General features: G+C 37.3%; 1 protein-coding gene across 1 annotated transcript; it reads left to right on the top strand.

The window, feature by feature from the left end:
- Positions 1-12,476: 12,476 nt before the first annotated feature.
- Positions 12,477-14,295, top strand: LOC116128702 (GDSL esterase/lipase 1-like). The gene is made up of 5 exons (XM_031414458.1): positions 12,477-12,910; positions 12,998-13,119; positions 13,262-13,495; positions 13,603-13,864; positions 13,968-14,295. The coding sequence occupies exons 1-5, from the start codon at positions 12,649-12,651 to the stop codon at positions 14,201-14,203; spliced, it is 1,116 nt and encodes a 371-aa protein (XP_031270318.1). The 5' UTR covers positions 12,477-12,648; the 3' UTR covers positions 14,204-14,295.
- Positions 14,296-15,477: the final 1,182 nt, after the last annotated feature.

Here is a 15,477-nt window from a genome sequence, read left to right as displayed (position 1 = left end):
AAAAAAAACGATAGGCGACAATAGGTGGCTTTTTTCGGTGATTGGAGGGGTGAACGGGGGTGGGGTGAGATGGGTTTTGGTCAGGAGGTTGAGGGGAATATTTTCATGGTGATGGGGAGGGTTGTTGATGCTGGTGATGGTGAGATCTAGTCTGGAATGTCGATGCCGCATCGGTGAGATCTGGCCAAAATTGAACTAATTTCGATCAGATCTTGGATAGATTTTCTAGGGAATAGGCTCAAGCGATGATTTGGACTATATTTGGTGTGTCGCTGCCGCCAACTAATCGATCGCTGATTTATATTTGGGGTGTGTTTACTAAATTTTAAACCTATAAGGACTTAACAAACTTTTAGAGATTATTTGTTAAATTTTAAATTTTTTGAAACCTGGTCCGATCAAATCGGTTAACCCGAAACCCAGTAACTTTATCGGGTTTTACCTCGGGTTGGTTATTAAAACATTGTCCTAGAGTCTAGACCAACCCATGGCCCATACAAAGTAAATGTGTTAAATAGTTGCAGTTAACCAAATTTGGTGCCCCCTGTTTAAGATTAAATTCTACTTCTGTTCTTACCCTTGTTTTTCGTCTCACCTCATCAAATCTTTACATAAGCAAATCAATAACTCTTCTGGTACTTAAACCAAAAAATCAATAATGACAATATGTCATCATCTTCGAGAAACAAGGAACTATGCAAAAAATAAACAAATAAAGAAGAAAAACTATCAATGATAAGATGATTGTACCTCAATGAGGTTGATGTGATCGTTATTCCATGCCTCAACAACCAAACACTTGGGATAGCAAATCCAAAGAAGAGCATCCAACAAAGCTCCATAATCTGATGATAATATGGTTGGAGATAAAGACACATAACCAAATTTACAGGGTGGTGAAGGTGAACCATTTCGGAATTCTTCCAAATCGAATGAAACCTTGACATATTGCAACAAACAAGAACAATGAAAGAAAAATAAATTAATAATAATATAAAATGCAAAGATACAAGCGAAATGTTTAAAATCAATTACATTGTACTGACAGACATACCTCATTCAACGTGCAACGTAAAGTTAGTTCTTTAATCTCTGAAGACACTGCTAAAAATTTCTTCAACTTAAGATACCAATTAGTGTCAAGATCATGTTCAATCACTAGTCTAACTTTCGATGGACATGGAGCATTCATTGAGGATAAAGGAACTGAATTATATTCGTAATCAAAGGAAAGTAAATTTGGAGGATCAACATCAATTGCCTCCAAATCACTGCAGTAACCGATACTTAAATTTTTAAGTCGATCACTTGCAATTTTAATCCTTTTAATGACGAAACTGTGAGAGAAGGTAATGAAACTCTTCGTCACAAAAAAGACAACATGCAAGACGCAAATCTTTCAATTGTGAACACCCACTCACGTCAATCTCACATAACCTTTGGTACAACACAAGATCTAATTGTTGAAGACCTAGAATATCAACTTTAACTCTTTCAAGTTCACTGAGGGCTATGTGAATCTGCAAAATCTTGAGCTCATCAGGTTTACAAATGCAAACACATTTCAAACCCCAACAATGGCGAAAATATAATTCTTCAAGCAAAACACATTCACTAGTAAGCTTTTCCACCACTGGTTCACTTATGTGGACTCTAACTAGTTCTAATTTTTTGAGAAAAAAGAACCTTATTGTATCAGGTGGCTTCTCAAACTTAAAGCCATTTAGCTTTAAAGTAGTTAATAGTTTAGCAGAATAGATTATGTGAGGGAAAATGTACAGCTTCTTATCATCTGTTTTAATAGTAATATCTAACTCTTTCACATCCTTCTCTGCAGCCAATCTTATCCATTTGTCAATAGAACAAGGCAATCCTTCAACATCAACAAGAGTTATAAATAACCTAAATGTCAGCATAGAAACATTATGCTCACAAAATCGAAGCAGGCAGACATCAATAAATTTCATAAAATTTTCTATACGTCACGATATATTTCATCACTTGCCATATACCTATCAAATTCTGATTGAAACAAGTCAGTTTCATCAAAATTAAAGATAGGGAATGATGCCTGCAAGTAATTCCATCTCTTCGATAAGATACTTGTTTGAGCTACCTGTTTTCTGGATGAACGAAATAAAGACAACAATAGGAACAAAATATAACAGTAAAAAAAATCAAACAGTAAACAAAGAAAATAACACGCGTGATTTACCCTGGTTCACCCAATATGGGCTACGTCCAACTGAGTCAATATTATTGTAATATGTCTCACCTCTCTCGTTTACAATGAATGAATTGCCCTATGATTTGCTATCACACCCATAACAAGAGAAAAATATGTTTATATACTAGGTTTAAGAGACTAAACCTAGTTTTACAAGGATTCCTATTCCTAAGCCCAATCCAATAAGGAATTAGTAACTTAAAAGAAATCCTACAGCGGTTATACATGGAAAAGCCCAAAATCGCCTATTAATGCTGAAGTAGTCGACAACTCCATCACTGGAGAGGTGAGACATAATTTGATGAATGATGAAAGGAGGTAGGTATGAGATTCGATCCACACCCATATTTGTTTTTTGAAACCTGTAATCTCCACACATTTCAATTATAAAAGGCTCCAGATTCAGTATATTTCTTGAGCAGTTTCCAATGATTTTAAAAAACTTCAGTAGCATATTAAAGAATAAATTTGTAACAAATGATAGCCAAAATCAAGAAAACTAGAAAAAGCTGCCAAGAAAATTCTTCTTAGAATAATAAAATTCCGAGATCATACTGAGCCATAAGATTTTACCATCATGTACTATACATGTAAATTTATCAAATTATTATGAATAATACTCTCAAAACCTAAATCAAACAACAAAATAACGAACTTTGACCAAAATAAATTATAACCCAAAAAAAAAAAAAAAAATCTGGGTAAGATTTAAAGATTTCATACAAAGATAAGAGATCTTAATTAAAAATATAACACATCAAACAACATAAAAATATAGCAAAAGAAATTTCTATCAGCTTAGAAAACAATAAACTAAAGATTAAGAAATAAAGTTAGTAAGAAGGCGTCTTATACCCGTAAATCTATTGAGGTGGTAAAGAGTGATAAGACCTCGACCGCTCTCTGGAAGACTACAATTGAGGCTGAAGATTCTGAGCATTATATGGTCAGTCAAATTATGAGAGATAGTAACTTTGTTGCGGATGCTTTGGCAAAAATAGCCTCCTTGCTAGACTCCGATGTCTCGGACAACATTCCAATTTGGTCCATTGAGGTTCCCAGCATCAGCTCGCCTGAGCAAGTCGTAGCTATGACTGAATCTATTTCCTAGATGACTCCAATTATTCAGTATCTTTGAGATAGGTCTCTGTCCAGGGATAAAACTGAGGCAAGAATCCTGCAAACTAGAACTACTCGTTACACACTAATTGGGAATCAGCTATACAAGCAAGGGTTTAGCACTCCCCTCCTCCAATGTGTAACCAATGATGAAGCAGACTACATCATGAGGGAGATACATGAAGGGATCTGCGGTAATCACACTATTGCACGATCTCTCACCAATAAAATTATCCGACGGGGATATTATTGGCCCCTACTTCATGAGGACGCCTTCAACTTTATGAAGAAGTGTGACAAGTGCTAGAGGTTCGCGAATGTTCCGCAAGCTCTTTCTTACCAGCTAACGACAATGACCAGTCCCTGACCATTCTCTATGTGGGGAATAGATCTCATCGGGCCCATGTCGGCCTGTAAATGGGGTGTTAAGTATGCAGTGGTCACAGTGGATTATTTCACTAAGTGTGTCGAAGCTGAGCCTTTAGCCGCGATCACTACCAAAAAGCTCAAAGACTTTGTCTTCAAGAACATAGTGTGCCGCTACAGGATTCCTCATACGCTCATCTTTGATAATGGGAAATAGTTCAACATTGACGAATTCAAGCAGTTATGCGATGAGCTGGGGATTCATAAAAAGTTTGCCTCAGTAGCAAGATCGCAAGCCAATGGTCAGTTTGAAGCTGTCAACAAATTAAGCATACATTGAAGGCCAAGCTTGGCGCAACCAAGGGCAATTGGGTCGATGATCTCCTAGAAGTCCTATGGGCATATATGACAACTTCGAGAACCTCTACTTCAGAAACACCTTTCTCGCTAGCGTATGGCTGCGAGGCGATGATCCCAATGGAAGTAGGAACTGATTCACTTTGAAGGGAATTTTTTAACGAGGCAAACAATAAAGCACTCTTGTTTGCAAGTTTGAACTTGGCTGAAGAACACTGTGACAAAGCTCGGTTAAGGATAGCTTCCTACCAACAATAGGCAAAAAGATTATTTGATTCCAAGGTCAGGAGAAGGGACTTTCAGGTTGGCAACCTGGTCTGAAAGAAGTCCTTTTTGGTACAAAGGAACCGAGTGCGGGGGTATTGGGACCCGATTGAGAAGGTTCGTACCGCATCAGAAAGGTAATATGACCTAGGACGTATCACCTTAAAAGGCTCAATGGTTTCAAAGTGTCGCGAGCTTGGAATGATGTTCTATTATCAGTAATTCCGAACTTGCTTACAACTTTGCTTATTTCTTTGAACTTGTAAAATTTTCCTTCTTGTAAGTATTATGAATAAGATTGTTCTACTTCTTCCCGAAGAAAAACTTGTGTTGTGATCTCAAGTCTTTTGTTAATAATCTTGTTCTTTATAACATTTTGCAAGTTCAATGGTCAGATAAGTCATATTTGTTTTATGAAGTGCTTGAGTTACAAAAGTGCTATCTCAAATGAGCAATAGTTTCTTTATATATTAAAAAAGTATGTACAAGAGAGCGACCAGAGTTACAAAAAGCTAAAAAGCTGGGAGAACTACAAGGACAAAAAAAAGGGCAATCATTGGTCTTCATCTCCAGGTCCCCCGAGATCGATCTTCTGATCCTCTGGATGATCGTCAGCCTCTGGATGATCGTCAGCCTTTGGATTGTTCGTTTGATCTTTGGGAATGCTAGGCTAATCATCTTCCGGAGGAGGTTTCTGTTCCTCCTGTTGCTCGGCCTCTTCAGCCTGAAGCATGGAAATAAGGATGGACTGGTATTCGTTCGGAAGGTCAAAGATGTCCATCTCGGGGTTCCTTGGCCGCAAGTTGTAAATGGCTTGTATTGCTCAGTGAGCAGCCGTCTTCTCGAGCTCAAGGTTTTGTTGCTTCATCACCCTCTTTTGCTTCTTAGAGTTCTCCCACAGTTGAGCCTGACTCTCCTTCGCCATCTTCACATTATCGGTGCTCACCTTCAGCTCTTTCTCTCTCTCGCTCAACTCCTTGGTAAGTCTTGCCACTGTTCACTAGAGCTCTTTGTTGCCCCCGTCCCTCTTCTTGAGCTAAACCTTCTGAAAGTCCATAGCCCAAAGTGCAGAATCTTTCTCTGCCAGGTACTGATCTATCCGGATGCGAGCTGCTTTAGCCTCTGCATCCATGGTCGTGAGGTCTTGCTTCAACTTGGCATTCTTTTCCTTCAGCTCGTGGAGATTGCCGGCAGAGTCCATATCGATCTTCTACTGGGCCACAGTCAGGGCGAGTAGGGACTGTATGGGAAAAGAGATAAAAGTCAGTTTCCTTTTTTGAAAATCATAAAGAGCTAAGAAAGTTCTCAAAGAGAACATGCCGTTTTACATGACTGTGCAACTAAAGCGTTGTAGCCACCAGGTCGGTAGGTCGGGAGGCCATGAACTCCTCCAAGGCTTTGGCAAGCTAGCACTCCAGCAGGGTGTACATTATTGGCTGCAAGTGCTCTGGCAGTTACCCTAAGGAATCCAACACAAACAAATCTGGCCCCGATGGGGCAGGTATGTCCTAAACCAGTTGTTTGCCCGCTTTTTCTGAGCGGTCGTGGTCGCCCTGCTCCCTTGCGCGAGCTCTCGGGGGTTGCCTAAGTGCTAAGGGGGCCCATCAGGGGAACTCCTGAGAGAGTGACGGGGTAGGGTTGAGTCCTCTCTAGCAACACCCCGAAGCCTTCTGGCTCCGACTCCGTTTCCTTCTCGATGGTCAGTTATTTCCTTTTCTTGGTCTTATGGCCCATGGTTTTCTGCTTCATGGCATGAGCAACCACGGGCCGAGAAGCTTCTGTGTGTTGCTCTGTGGGTTGCCTTATGGCGCCGATTCGTACCTCTCCTACGGGGGTGATGTTGGGGGTTGCCTTAACTGGCTTAGTTGGGTTGACTCGGGGGAATGCAAACCCCCCAGCCCTTGCAGGAGGCTTCGAAACCTTTGGTGGCATGGTCATTGCACGCAATGAAAATGTGTTAGCAAAAATGTCCTCTTTGGTGCAAAGCTATGTAACGCCCCACTTGAGGTACGTAGTTAAGATTTGATGAATGGCTTGAATGTTTGTTGAGTTATCCTCATTTGAGTCCGTATGTTGTTAATATTACTTGGTTTACCCTTAGTTGAAAGGGTGTATTGGTTTGGTTGAGTGATTGCCTTGAAAATTGAAGACTTGACGAAGTCTTGATGTTATAGTCTTCGCCGGGGCAAAGAAGAAGCTTTGTCGTGACAATGAAGTGCTACATCCCCGTGTAGCTGCTGTGAGTTTTCGCCGCGGCGAAGACTTGGCTGAATTTTTCCCTTGAGTTTTAGAGAATTCTTCCTTTTGAGACTCAATGACCATTCTACCCCTAATTAGCAGGAAAAGTGGGGAGTGAAATGCAAGGAAATTGCATGGAGAATAGTTTGAATGGGGTTGTTTTTGCAAAGAATAAAAGGTCTTAGGTGGAATTTCAAAGAAGGAGCAAGGGTATATTGTGAAAGAGTGGAGAAAATATTAGATATTAAGGGTTTAGCTTTAGAATCCCTTTCATTTGTTTCTTCTCCACCGCCTCTTTCATCCTTCATTTCTCTCAAATTTTCATTCAATTTTCCAAGGATCTTTGAAGAGCTTTTGACTAGAAATTGTTACAAGTTGATCCTAAGCACTAAAAGGTGAGAATCCTTACTCTAGATGTAAGTTTTATTGTTGAAAGAGTAGAATCCTTATTGATTTTGTATTGAAGGTTTAAGAGGAAGTTTCAAGCCATCAAGAGTAGAGAGCTTAAGTGGTTTCTCCTTGAGCTTAAGGTAAGTAAATCCCCCTAAGCTGTGATTTGCTTGATTGAATGATTTGTAGAGATTTTATATATGATTCATGCTTGAATTTTTATGTTTGAAATGAGTTGATGAATTCATGAATGAGTTCAATGTTGTTATATGAAAGAATTTCCACCATGAGAAGGGTGGATTGTGTTATTAAATTTTGGTAGAAGTATGGATAGAATTAGAAGAATTTGAGGGGAATATTTGAAGTGTGTTTTCTGTGCAGGATGTGTGATGATTTAAAGGAGTTGAACTCCTATTTTGGATGATTAAGAAAGAAGTATCACTAAAAATTAGAATAGAGTTTATGTTTGCACACATATTGTTTGATGAAATGTCTAAAAGAAGCATGAGTAGAAGTAGAGAACCTTACTTTATGCAACATAGCATGTTTGCATATCATGAATACATATGAGAAAGATTTTAGGCATGAGCCATCCTTATGCATATGTTTAATTGAGTAATCACATGAGAAAGAATATGAGAAATGAGAAAGAAACACTCTAAGAATAGAGATAAAGAAAAGAACCAATTCTCTTAGAATAAAGAGAAAGAAAGAACTAGCATTAGAGAATAAAATGATTATTAAGTGCTACAGAAAAAAAAAAAAAAAAATAGGTCGTGCGATGGGGAATCCGTGAGTGTAGAGTTACCCGCATGTAAACCGCCATAAGAGAGAAAGCAGTCTCCGCCATGAGAGAGCGGAATGAGAATGAGAAAAAGAATTTGTATAGCCGTGAGAATACAGGGCTATACACGAGAGAGAGTACACTCACATGACGAAGGGTTCCGAATCCATGCATCGACCAAGACCGGCAAAGAATAAGAATAAGAATAAGAAAAGAATAGAAAGAAAAGAAAATAAAGAAAATGCATTGTTATGCTTTAATATGTCGTCCATGCATGGTTATGATATTCTCTATGGGTGATGAGAATAGAAAGAAAGAAAAAGAATAGCGAGAACTAGAATTAGAGAAAGTGACAAGAGTATGAAAAGAATTGATGAGTAATGCACGGGGATTATAGCGTAGAAGATTTACTTACTGAGCATCTTTGTGCTCACTCCGTTGTTTTCTTTGTTGTACAGGGCATAGGTGAGGACCTGGTCGGATGGACGTCGGGAAGCGGGGAGACTTGGCGGCACTGTCCACTATCTTTTTTAGAGTCGTTTGTACAAATGATGTTGTACTATGTAAAGAATGTATTTATTAAGTAAAGAAAATTTTTGGACCCAACCCTTTTGATAAATATACTTGTCTTTTTATTGATATATTTTATGAATATGATAGTAGAAAGAAGTTGTTACAAGCTAAAAGTTCTTCAGGATGCAAAGATACTTACAGCCTGGAGCTTTTAAAGATGCCTCGGGGTTGAAGAAACCGTATTTTTGTAGGTTGGCAGTGGTCACGAGTAGTTTTGCATCGCGACTCTGATTAGGTAAACAACCAAACGCTTCAATGCAGCTGAAATCTGCTAGAGCCAACAACCTGGTTGTCTTGTTCTCTACAAAAAGAAAAATTCCATTAGTCTTAACTACCGAAAGAAAATTAAAGGAAAGGATGGTCAGTTTGGAAAACCAAAGGGAAAAACCTACTCGGCTTCCTAAATTTTCAAACACCATCATACTCGAAGAAGAAATATTTCGTGTCATAAGCCCCAACGTTGCTGGGGTAAACAAATATCCCTCCCTCGATCATAGATTGCTTAGAGAGATAGAAGGAATCTTTGTCCTTGATTTTCTTCAAGTAGTAAGCGCGTGCGAGTTCTAAGTTGTTAACTCGCTGAGATCGTGTTCTCGACATGTGATATACATAGCAATCACTATCATATACGCATTGGGCGTCAGTTGGAATGGTGCAACCTTTGAGTGATCGAGGATTGATTTGATAAAGGGGTGAAAAGATATTGTCACCCCGCATTTGAAGATTGACTTTGAGATCGCAGCCATTCCCTCTGGAGGGTCCTGAGCGGTGTGCTTCCTATGTTGGTAGACGTTTACGTTGATCGCAAACTGATCTACAGCCTTTTGAATCTCATCTGCAGTGGCTACTGATAGCACCACCTGTGTGGGACCTGTCGAGGTGCTTGGGGGCTGCGAGCTGGTTCCACTAGCTATTATTATCTTCAAAGCGTCCAGTGCTCTAAAAGTCTGAAAATGTGAGACACGAAGAGGTGACTCAGTCTCCGTACGCAGTGTTTCATACGACGACTCGAAAGAGTAAGAAAAACCCTGATTTTCCTTCCTTAACGCCTAAACCCCCTAAACATCCTTGAGAATGAGTTCTCAAAGATCTGTGCCTTAGGTTTTCAATTTTTAAGAGTGTTCCTTTTTGAACACTACCAAAGGATGTGCATCATAAAAATTTACCAGTCATTCAAACCCACCATTGTTGTGAAAAAATTGAGTTTTTAACAGGAATGAAAAGAAGAAAGGGAACAGTATTCCTTACCTCTTGGTTGCTGGGGATGAATGTTTTGTCATAGCAGTGAGCGCGCATCAACCGGAAGAAAGATGAACTGGTTTTTTGAGTGCAAAAAACTCTGTTTTTTTCTCTTTGAAGATTTGAGTTCTGTGAAAATGGTGAAATGGAATTTGGTTTTTATAGGGAAGAAGGTGAAGCTTGGTTTCCTTTGCAAGCGACGTTTGGACGGGACGCGTTCCTAGCTGTTAGATGCAACCACGTGTTGCCAATCCTTATGAAGAGTAACCTTCACGCTTCGTGAAGATCAATCGACGTTTCCTTCCATTGGAGAGATCAAACGTTGGCATGGTTATCTTCACTGCATTGAATGCACCCTCATCCGCATTAATGCTTCAAAAGTGAATGTCATTTCAGCATGGCTTGCATTTAATGCTCATGGCTGACGCTTATTGCGCAAAGACACGTTTGTCAGATAAATCTTACTTTATTGAACAAGCCAGCTGTTAAGCGCAACGCGGATTACATCTGAAGAGATCGTTCAAATGAAATACTCTTCTCTATGTACTGAGCTCGAAAGTGAAGTGATCTCTGATTTTCGACAGGAATTTTCTAAGTGTTTTCAGGTCGAGAGTGATGGGCAAAGTTTGAAGCATGTTGGTATAGCACTGAGCAGGATCTGACCCCAGGTTGTTGAACCTTTAAGGGATGATCATCTCAGGTCGCTTGTGAAGTTCACCAAGCCCACGTCGCGACCTTCACTCAGTTCGCTAGTCGAGTAAAAATCGTGAACTTCATGTTATTTCAGCCACTCTCCGCTTGCAGCTCGCGCAAGTGATCCGCGGAATGGGCCAAATCATAGCATAATCATGAAGTTCCCAAAGTTCAAGCCTTGAACTTTAAGAATTGGGGGGCTTTTGGTATGCCTAAAAAATTAGGGCTGATGTAGGCTTGCGTCAGTAAGGACCAATCATAATTGAGGAAGGCATTGTGCCGTCCAGGTGCTGCCACGTCGTCCAAGGACAGAAGGAGTAAGGCTGTCATCAGCTTGGCAGGTAAAGGCCTGGCGAGTGAGTGGTTGGGAGTCACCCACTTGCCCAAGCCCTGTGTGATTTAAGGATATCTTCTGTGCAACCGGCCAATGGGAAGCAGGGTAGGAACTGTACGGCACCTGCCTGCTGGCAAACCCATAATCATTATCCAGAAATCTCTTACTATAAATAAAGAGCTCCTCTCTATTTTTCGAGATTCTAGTTCTGATAACTTAAACACTCTCTTTCTCCCTCTTTGTATTTTTTTTCTTTCTGATTGCTATGTGCAACCTGATTGTACTCTCTCATAAATAAAAAGATTGTGGACGTAGGATTTGCTTTGAGCATTCGAACAACTTTAAAAATCGTCTCTCTTTTGTTTATTTCATTTTCCAGTTTACGTGTAATTTTTAAGTCCGCTTAACACTTTGCACGTATGAATAGTTGGTGTCAAAATCTAGCATTAACACTTTTTTTTTTTTTTTTTTTAATAGCATAAACTGGTATTTTTTACAACATCTAGTCAATCGCATAGAATTAGGCCACAAATTTTTTACTGAAAGTGGTTAACATTTGAATTTTAGAAATTTTCTTAAGTTTTAGATGTGTATGAATTTTTAATATGAGGCAATTTGTAAACACCTGTAGATTAAAAACTAGAAACTCTGACCTCTATGTGTTCTAACATTAATTTTAAATTTAATTTAATTTAATTTAATTAATTAATTAATTTTTTTTTTTTTTTAATACTTTGTTGATATAATCATATCATTTACATTATCTTTCCTATACTTTTTGAGATTAATTCTAGCAGTTACTATTGTAAAAGATCCATGGAATCGAATATGAAATCAATGATTGAGTGATAATTTGGTTAGATATACGGAAAATCATTATACTTAAAAACATTGACAATGATGTTATTATGCATTATTTTTAAAACATGAAAATGCCTTAAGAACAATTGTAATTATATTGAATAAGCATATTATTTAAATTTTTAATATTTTATTGTTATATATATATATATATATATATAAATTCCTTCCTTCCTTACTTGAACTTTCAGTACAACCACTTTTTGTATCATTGAGAAATTTACCCCTCCACAGTTTTATTTTTTTTGAACCAGTTAATAATAACTGAGGTAAATATTACTAATTTAAAAGGTTACGAAACAAATGAAATCAGTTTTTATAAATAATTTGTAAGAGTTATATTGCTCAATAGTACATAGGTGATCAAATCCTGGTGTCAAAGATTAATTTGGTAAGCCTCTTAAGTCTTGTGTCAAACATAAAACTAATTAAATGGAGTGCCTAAGCTTCCAATCGGCTTCCAAATTAAGCTATTTTTTTTTTTTTTTTTTTCGGTTAACTAGGGTGTTCAACCTAGCTTGCACGTATCTTAACTAATCCCCCAAGGCCTTGAAGTGAATGATCTGATAAATTCCCTCAGTGACTACCCCTATTAATGTTTGAGGGGACTCAAACTCAAGAACTCATATTGGATCCTTTGCTCTTTTATGATTAGGCAACCCAACTAATCCAATGGGGCTCTGAAGTGAATAACCGGATAAATCCTCTCAGTAGTCACTTCTATTAGTGCCTAGAGAAAACTTAAACTCAGAAAAATTAGACCCCTTTGCTCTTTTATCAAATTAAACTATCTTGCTGCCCAAGCTTAAAGAGGATAAGTACAATAATGAGAAATAAATAAGATATTCGCAAGCTGTCTGATGAGAAATCATAAAAAAATTAAGTAAACATCTTGTTGCCCAAGCTTCAAATACAAATTCATAAGAAAATATAAGTTGCACTTGGTCAACACTAGAAATAAGTTAAAAAAGAAAGAGTTAATTAGAGTTGTTACAGAGTTGTTTGCATATCACTATCCATCAATAAAAATGAATAAACCAGGCCAACCAGCAATCAATTTTCAATGAAAATCTTTAATTAGATGCTTCAACCTCCAGCAGCGACATTGTAGCCAGAGCCACATAATCCTTATCAACCATCAATACGAGCAGTTAATTAAGATTTTGAAGAGAATATAATTTAAGCAGCACGATCAATTATCCCATGACAAGATTAAGTTTGGTTATCTGTTTTGTGGTGCTTTGTTTAAGTTTGGTCATTTCGATCATTCGTCGTGGTCACCTACCGTTGCCTACAAAACATGTTGCGTTATTCATCTTTGGAGATTCGCATTTTGATGCTGGAAACAATAACTATATAAACACCACAACTTATTATCAAGCAAATTTCTGGCCCTTCGGTAAAACCTTCTTTAATTATCCTACTGGCAGATTTTCGGATGGCCGTTTAACTCCAGATTTTATTGGTAAGAATATTATATCAGTATGTTGTTAATTTTCTTGGAGAGGAACTGAATGACTGATCCATTTGTACAATTATAACTCTGCTGCAGCTGAGTATGCAAAATTACCCTTGATTTCACCATATTTGCAGTCTTCTAATCATCAATCTACCTCTGGGGTGAACTTTGCATCTGCCGGAGCTGGTGTTTTATCTGAGACTCATCAAGGATTAGTAAGTGATGTGACTGATTGATTAAGCTTGAAGAATGGGTAGAATTAGCAAAATCTTCTTCCAAAGTACTTAATTAATTTCAGTGATATATTACGAAAAGAATAACATAGTAAAAATTTTTTTTTTTTTTTCCAAATTCCAGGTGATAGACCTTAGAACTCAGTTAAGTTATTTCAACATTGTGGAGAAGCAGTTGAAGCAGAAACTAGGTGATGAAGGAGCCAAAACTTTCTTATCCAAAGCTGTTTACTTAATTAGCGTTGGAAGCAACGATTACTCTGTTATTTTCACCACAAATCCAAGTGTACATCAATTTTTCAACTCTAGAAAGGAGTATGTAGAGACTGTGATTGGCAACGTGACAACTATAATCAGAGTATGGCATCTAACTTTATAGTTAATCATTTATAGTTTATTTACTTGGAGATGGATCCCTTTCTATCTTTGAATTTATTGAAGTATAGTTTGTGCCAATTATGTCAGGAAATATACAAGAAAGGTGGAAGGAAATTTGGGTTCTTAAACTTGGGGCCATTGGGTTGTATTCCAAGCATGAAAGTACTTGTTCCTGACGCTGAAAGCATAGGTTCCTGCCTGGAGGAAGCTACAGAGACAGTAAAATTACACAACAAAGAACTTTCTAAAGTCCTTCTTGAACTAGAGAGTGAGCTGCAAGGATTCAGATATGCTAATCATGATTTCTACGCTTCTTTAACTGAAAGAATTAACAACCCATCAAAATATGGTATGTCGTTTGATCTTACAATGTTTAACAATTTCGTTGCGTCAAACTGAAAAGCATAACATGATCTAGTCTAATTTAACAATTTTTCGTCCATGTTTGGAAGGTTTTAAGGAGGCGATGGCATGTTGTGGCACTGGTTCGTTGAGAGGAATATTGAGCTGTGGAGGGAAGAGAGCTATAAAAGAATATCAATTATGTGATAACCCCGGTGAATATTTGTTCTTTGACGGTGATCATCTTACAGAAAGAGCCAACAAGCAAATTTCAGAACTGATGTGGAGTGGAGCTCCAGATGTCACAGGGCCTTACAATTTGAAGAAGCTGTTTGAACATATGTAATTTTGATTTTGTGTTTCTTAGTGTAATTCGTCATTCACGTTCATTATCTAGTATCAGAACCACTTAATTAATAAATATAGAGAGATTAGAAAATTGCCCAAAATCTAACATCTCCCACTCATATATGGTGCATAATACAGTACCATTAAATCTCTTTTTTCAAATATCTTCACATAAATGAGACCATTCACACAAGTCAATTGGTTGTGTGACCGCCGAGAACAATTGCATGTGAGACTAGAACCCCAAAACTGAGTTGGCGTAGAGACATATCATCATCTCTCAAAGAAAAAAAGTAGTGTCTCACAATGCTCTAAATCTATCTAATCACATCAATTCAAGTATCCTCTAATCCTACTAAGAGTGATATTTAACTCTCAAATTTAGTAATATACCACACTTATATTACATTTTACAACTAATTTTTTTTTTTGTTTTTTCCTATCAATCTTCTCGGATATATATATATATAGACAGAGAGAGAGAGAGAGAGAGAGAGAGAGAGAGAGAGAGAGATATATATATATATATATAGAGACACAGAGAGAGAGTAAAACCTCTCTATAGTCATAATGGTGGGGATTAATTAATTTTATTACTACGAGCAGATTATAACTTAATAGAGGTGTAGTTAAAAAAATTTCTTATTTCATGATTCATGTTTTAGTAGTACAATATCAGGATTTTAATTCATATTTTAATAATTTTAGAGTTTCAATTCAGCGCTTCAATTACCTACTTTTAAAACGGATAGAATATCGTGTTTTGAAACCAACAAAGATAATTGTCTTTGATGGAATTGTAAATGCAGTTGCTGCATGACAACTGATGTGAAGTCATAGACAATTACTAATTGTTTTAAGCATTACAAAATTAGGACCCCCGATGTCGATAAATTGCAAGTTACAAATGAAGTGGATGAGAAGAATCAAAAAGTCATGGTAGAATTGAGTGATCAGATTCGACAACTTCATTACACTAATCGAATGAATATTAATTTCTTCCTTAATCATCCAAATAAATAACAAGTCATGTATGTTTTAACAAAAAAAGAAATCATTTCTATAATTAAATAAGAAGAGAAAGGAAATAATTATGAGGATGATAGTACGGAAATACAAAAAGTTTCATTTCAAGAAGCTCTAAACATGCTTGAGAAACTAGAAATGTTTTGGCTTTAACAAGAAAATGTCTATAGTAGCGAGTAATGTACCTGCAAGTTAAAAGATGTAATAATAATTCTAAAACATAAATTATTGTCTCAAATAATTTCA

This window comes from Pistacia vera, unplaced genomic scaffold (assembly GCF_008641045.1).
Source record: "Pistacia vera cultivar Batoury unplaced genomic scaffold, PisVer_v2 Contig201, whole genome shotgun sequence".
NCBI classification, from domain to species: domain Eukaryota; kingdom Viridiplantae; phylum Streptophyta; class Magnoliopsida; order Sapindales; family Anacardiaceae; genus Pistacia; species Pistacia vera.
The sequence above is the reverse complement of the archived record's forward strand: the minus strand, read 5'-3'. Positions and strand labels throughout refer to the sequence as shown.

What these genes read in the sequence shown, in the direction of transcription:
- LOC116128702 (XM_031414458.1), top strand. Translation starts at nt 12,649, where the DNA reads ATGACAAGATTAAGTTTGGTTATCTGTTTTGTGGTGCTTTGTTTAAGT. An exon ending in ACGTGACAACTATAATCAGA is followed by an intron (nt 13,496 to 13,602) that starts GTATGGCATCTA and finishes CAATTATGTCAG; the next exon opens with GAAATATACAAGAAAGGTGG. An exon ending in TAACAACCCATCAAAATATG is followed by an intron (nt 13,865 to 13,967) that starts GTATGTCGTTTG and finishes CATGTTTGGAAG; the next exon opens with GTTTTAAGGAGGCGATGGCA.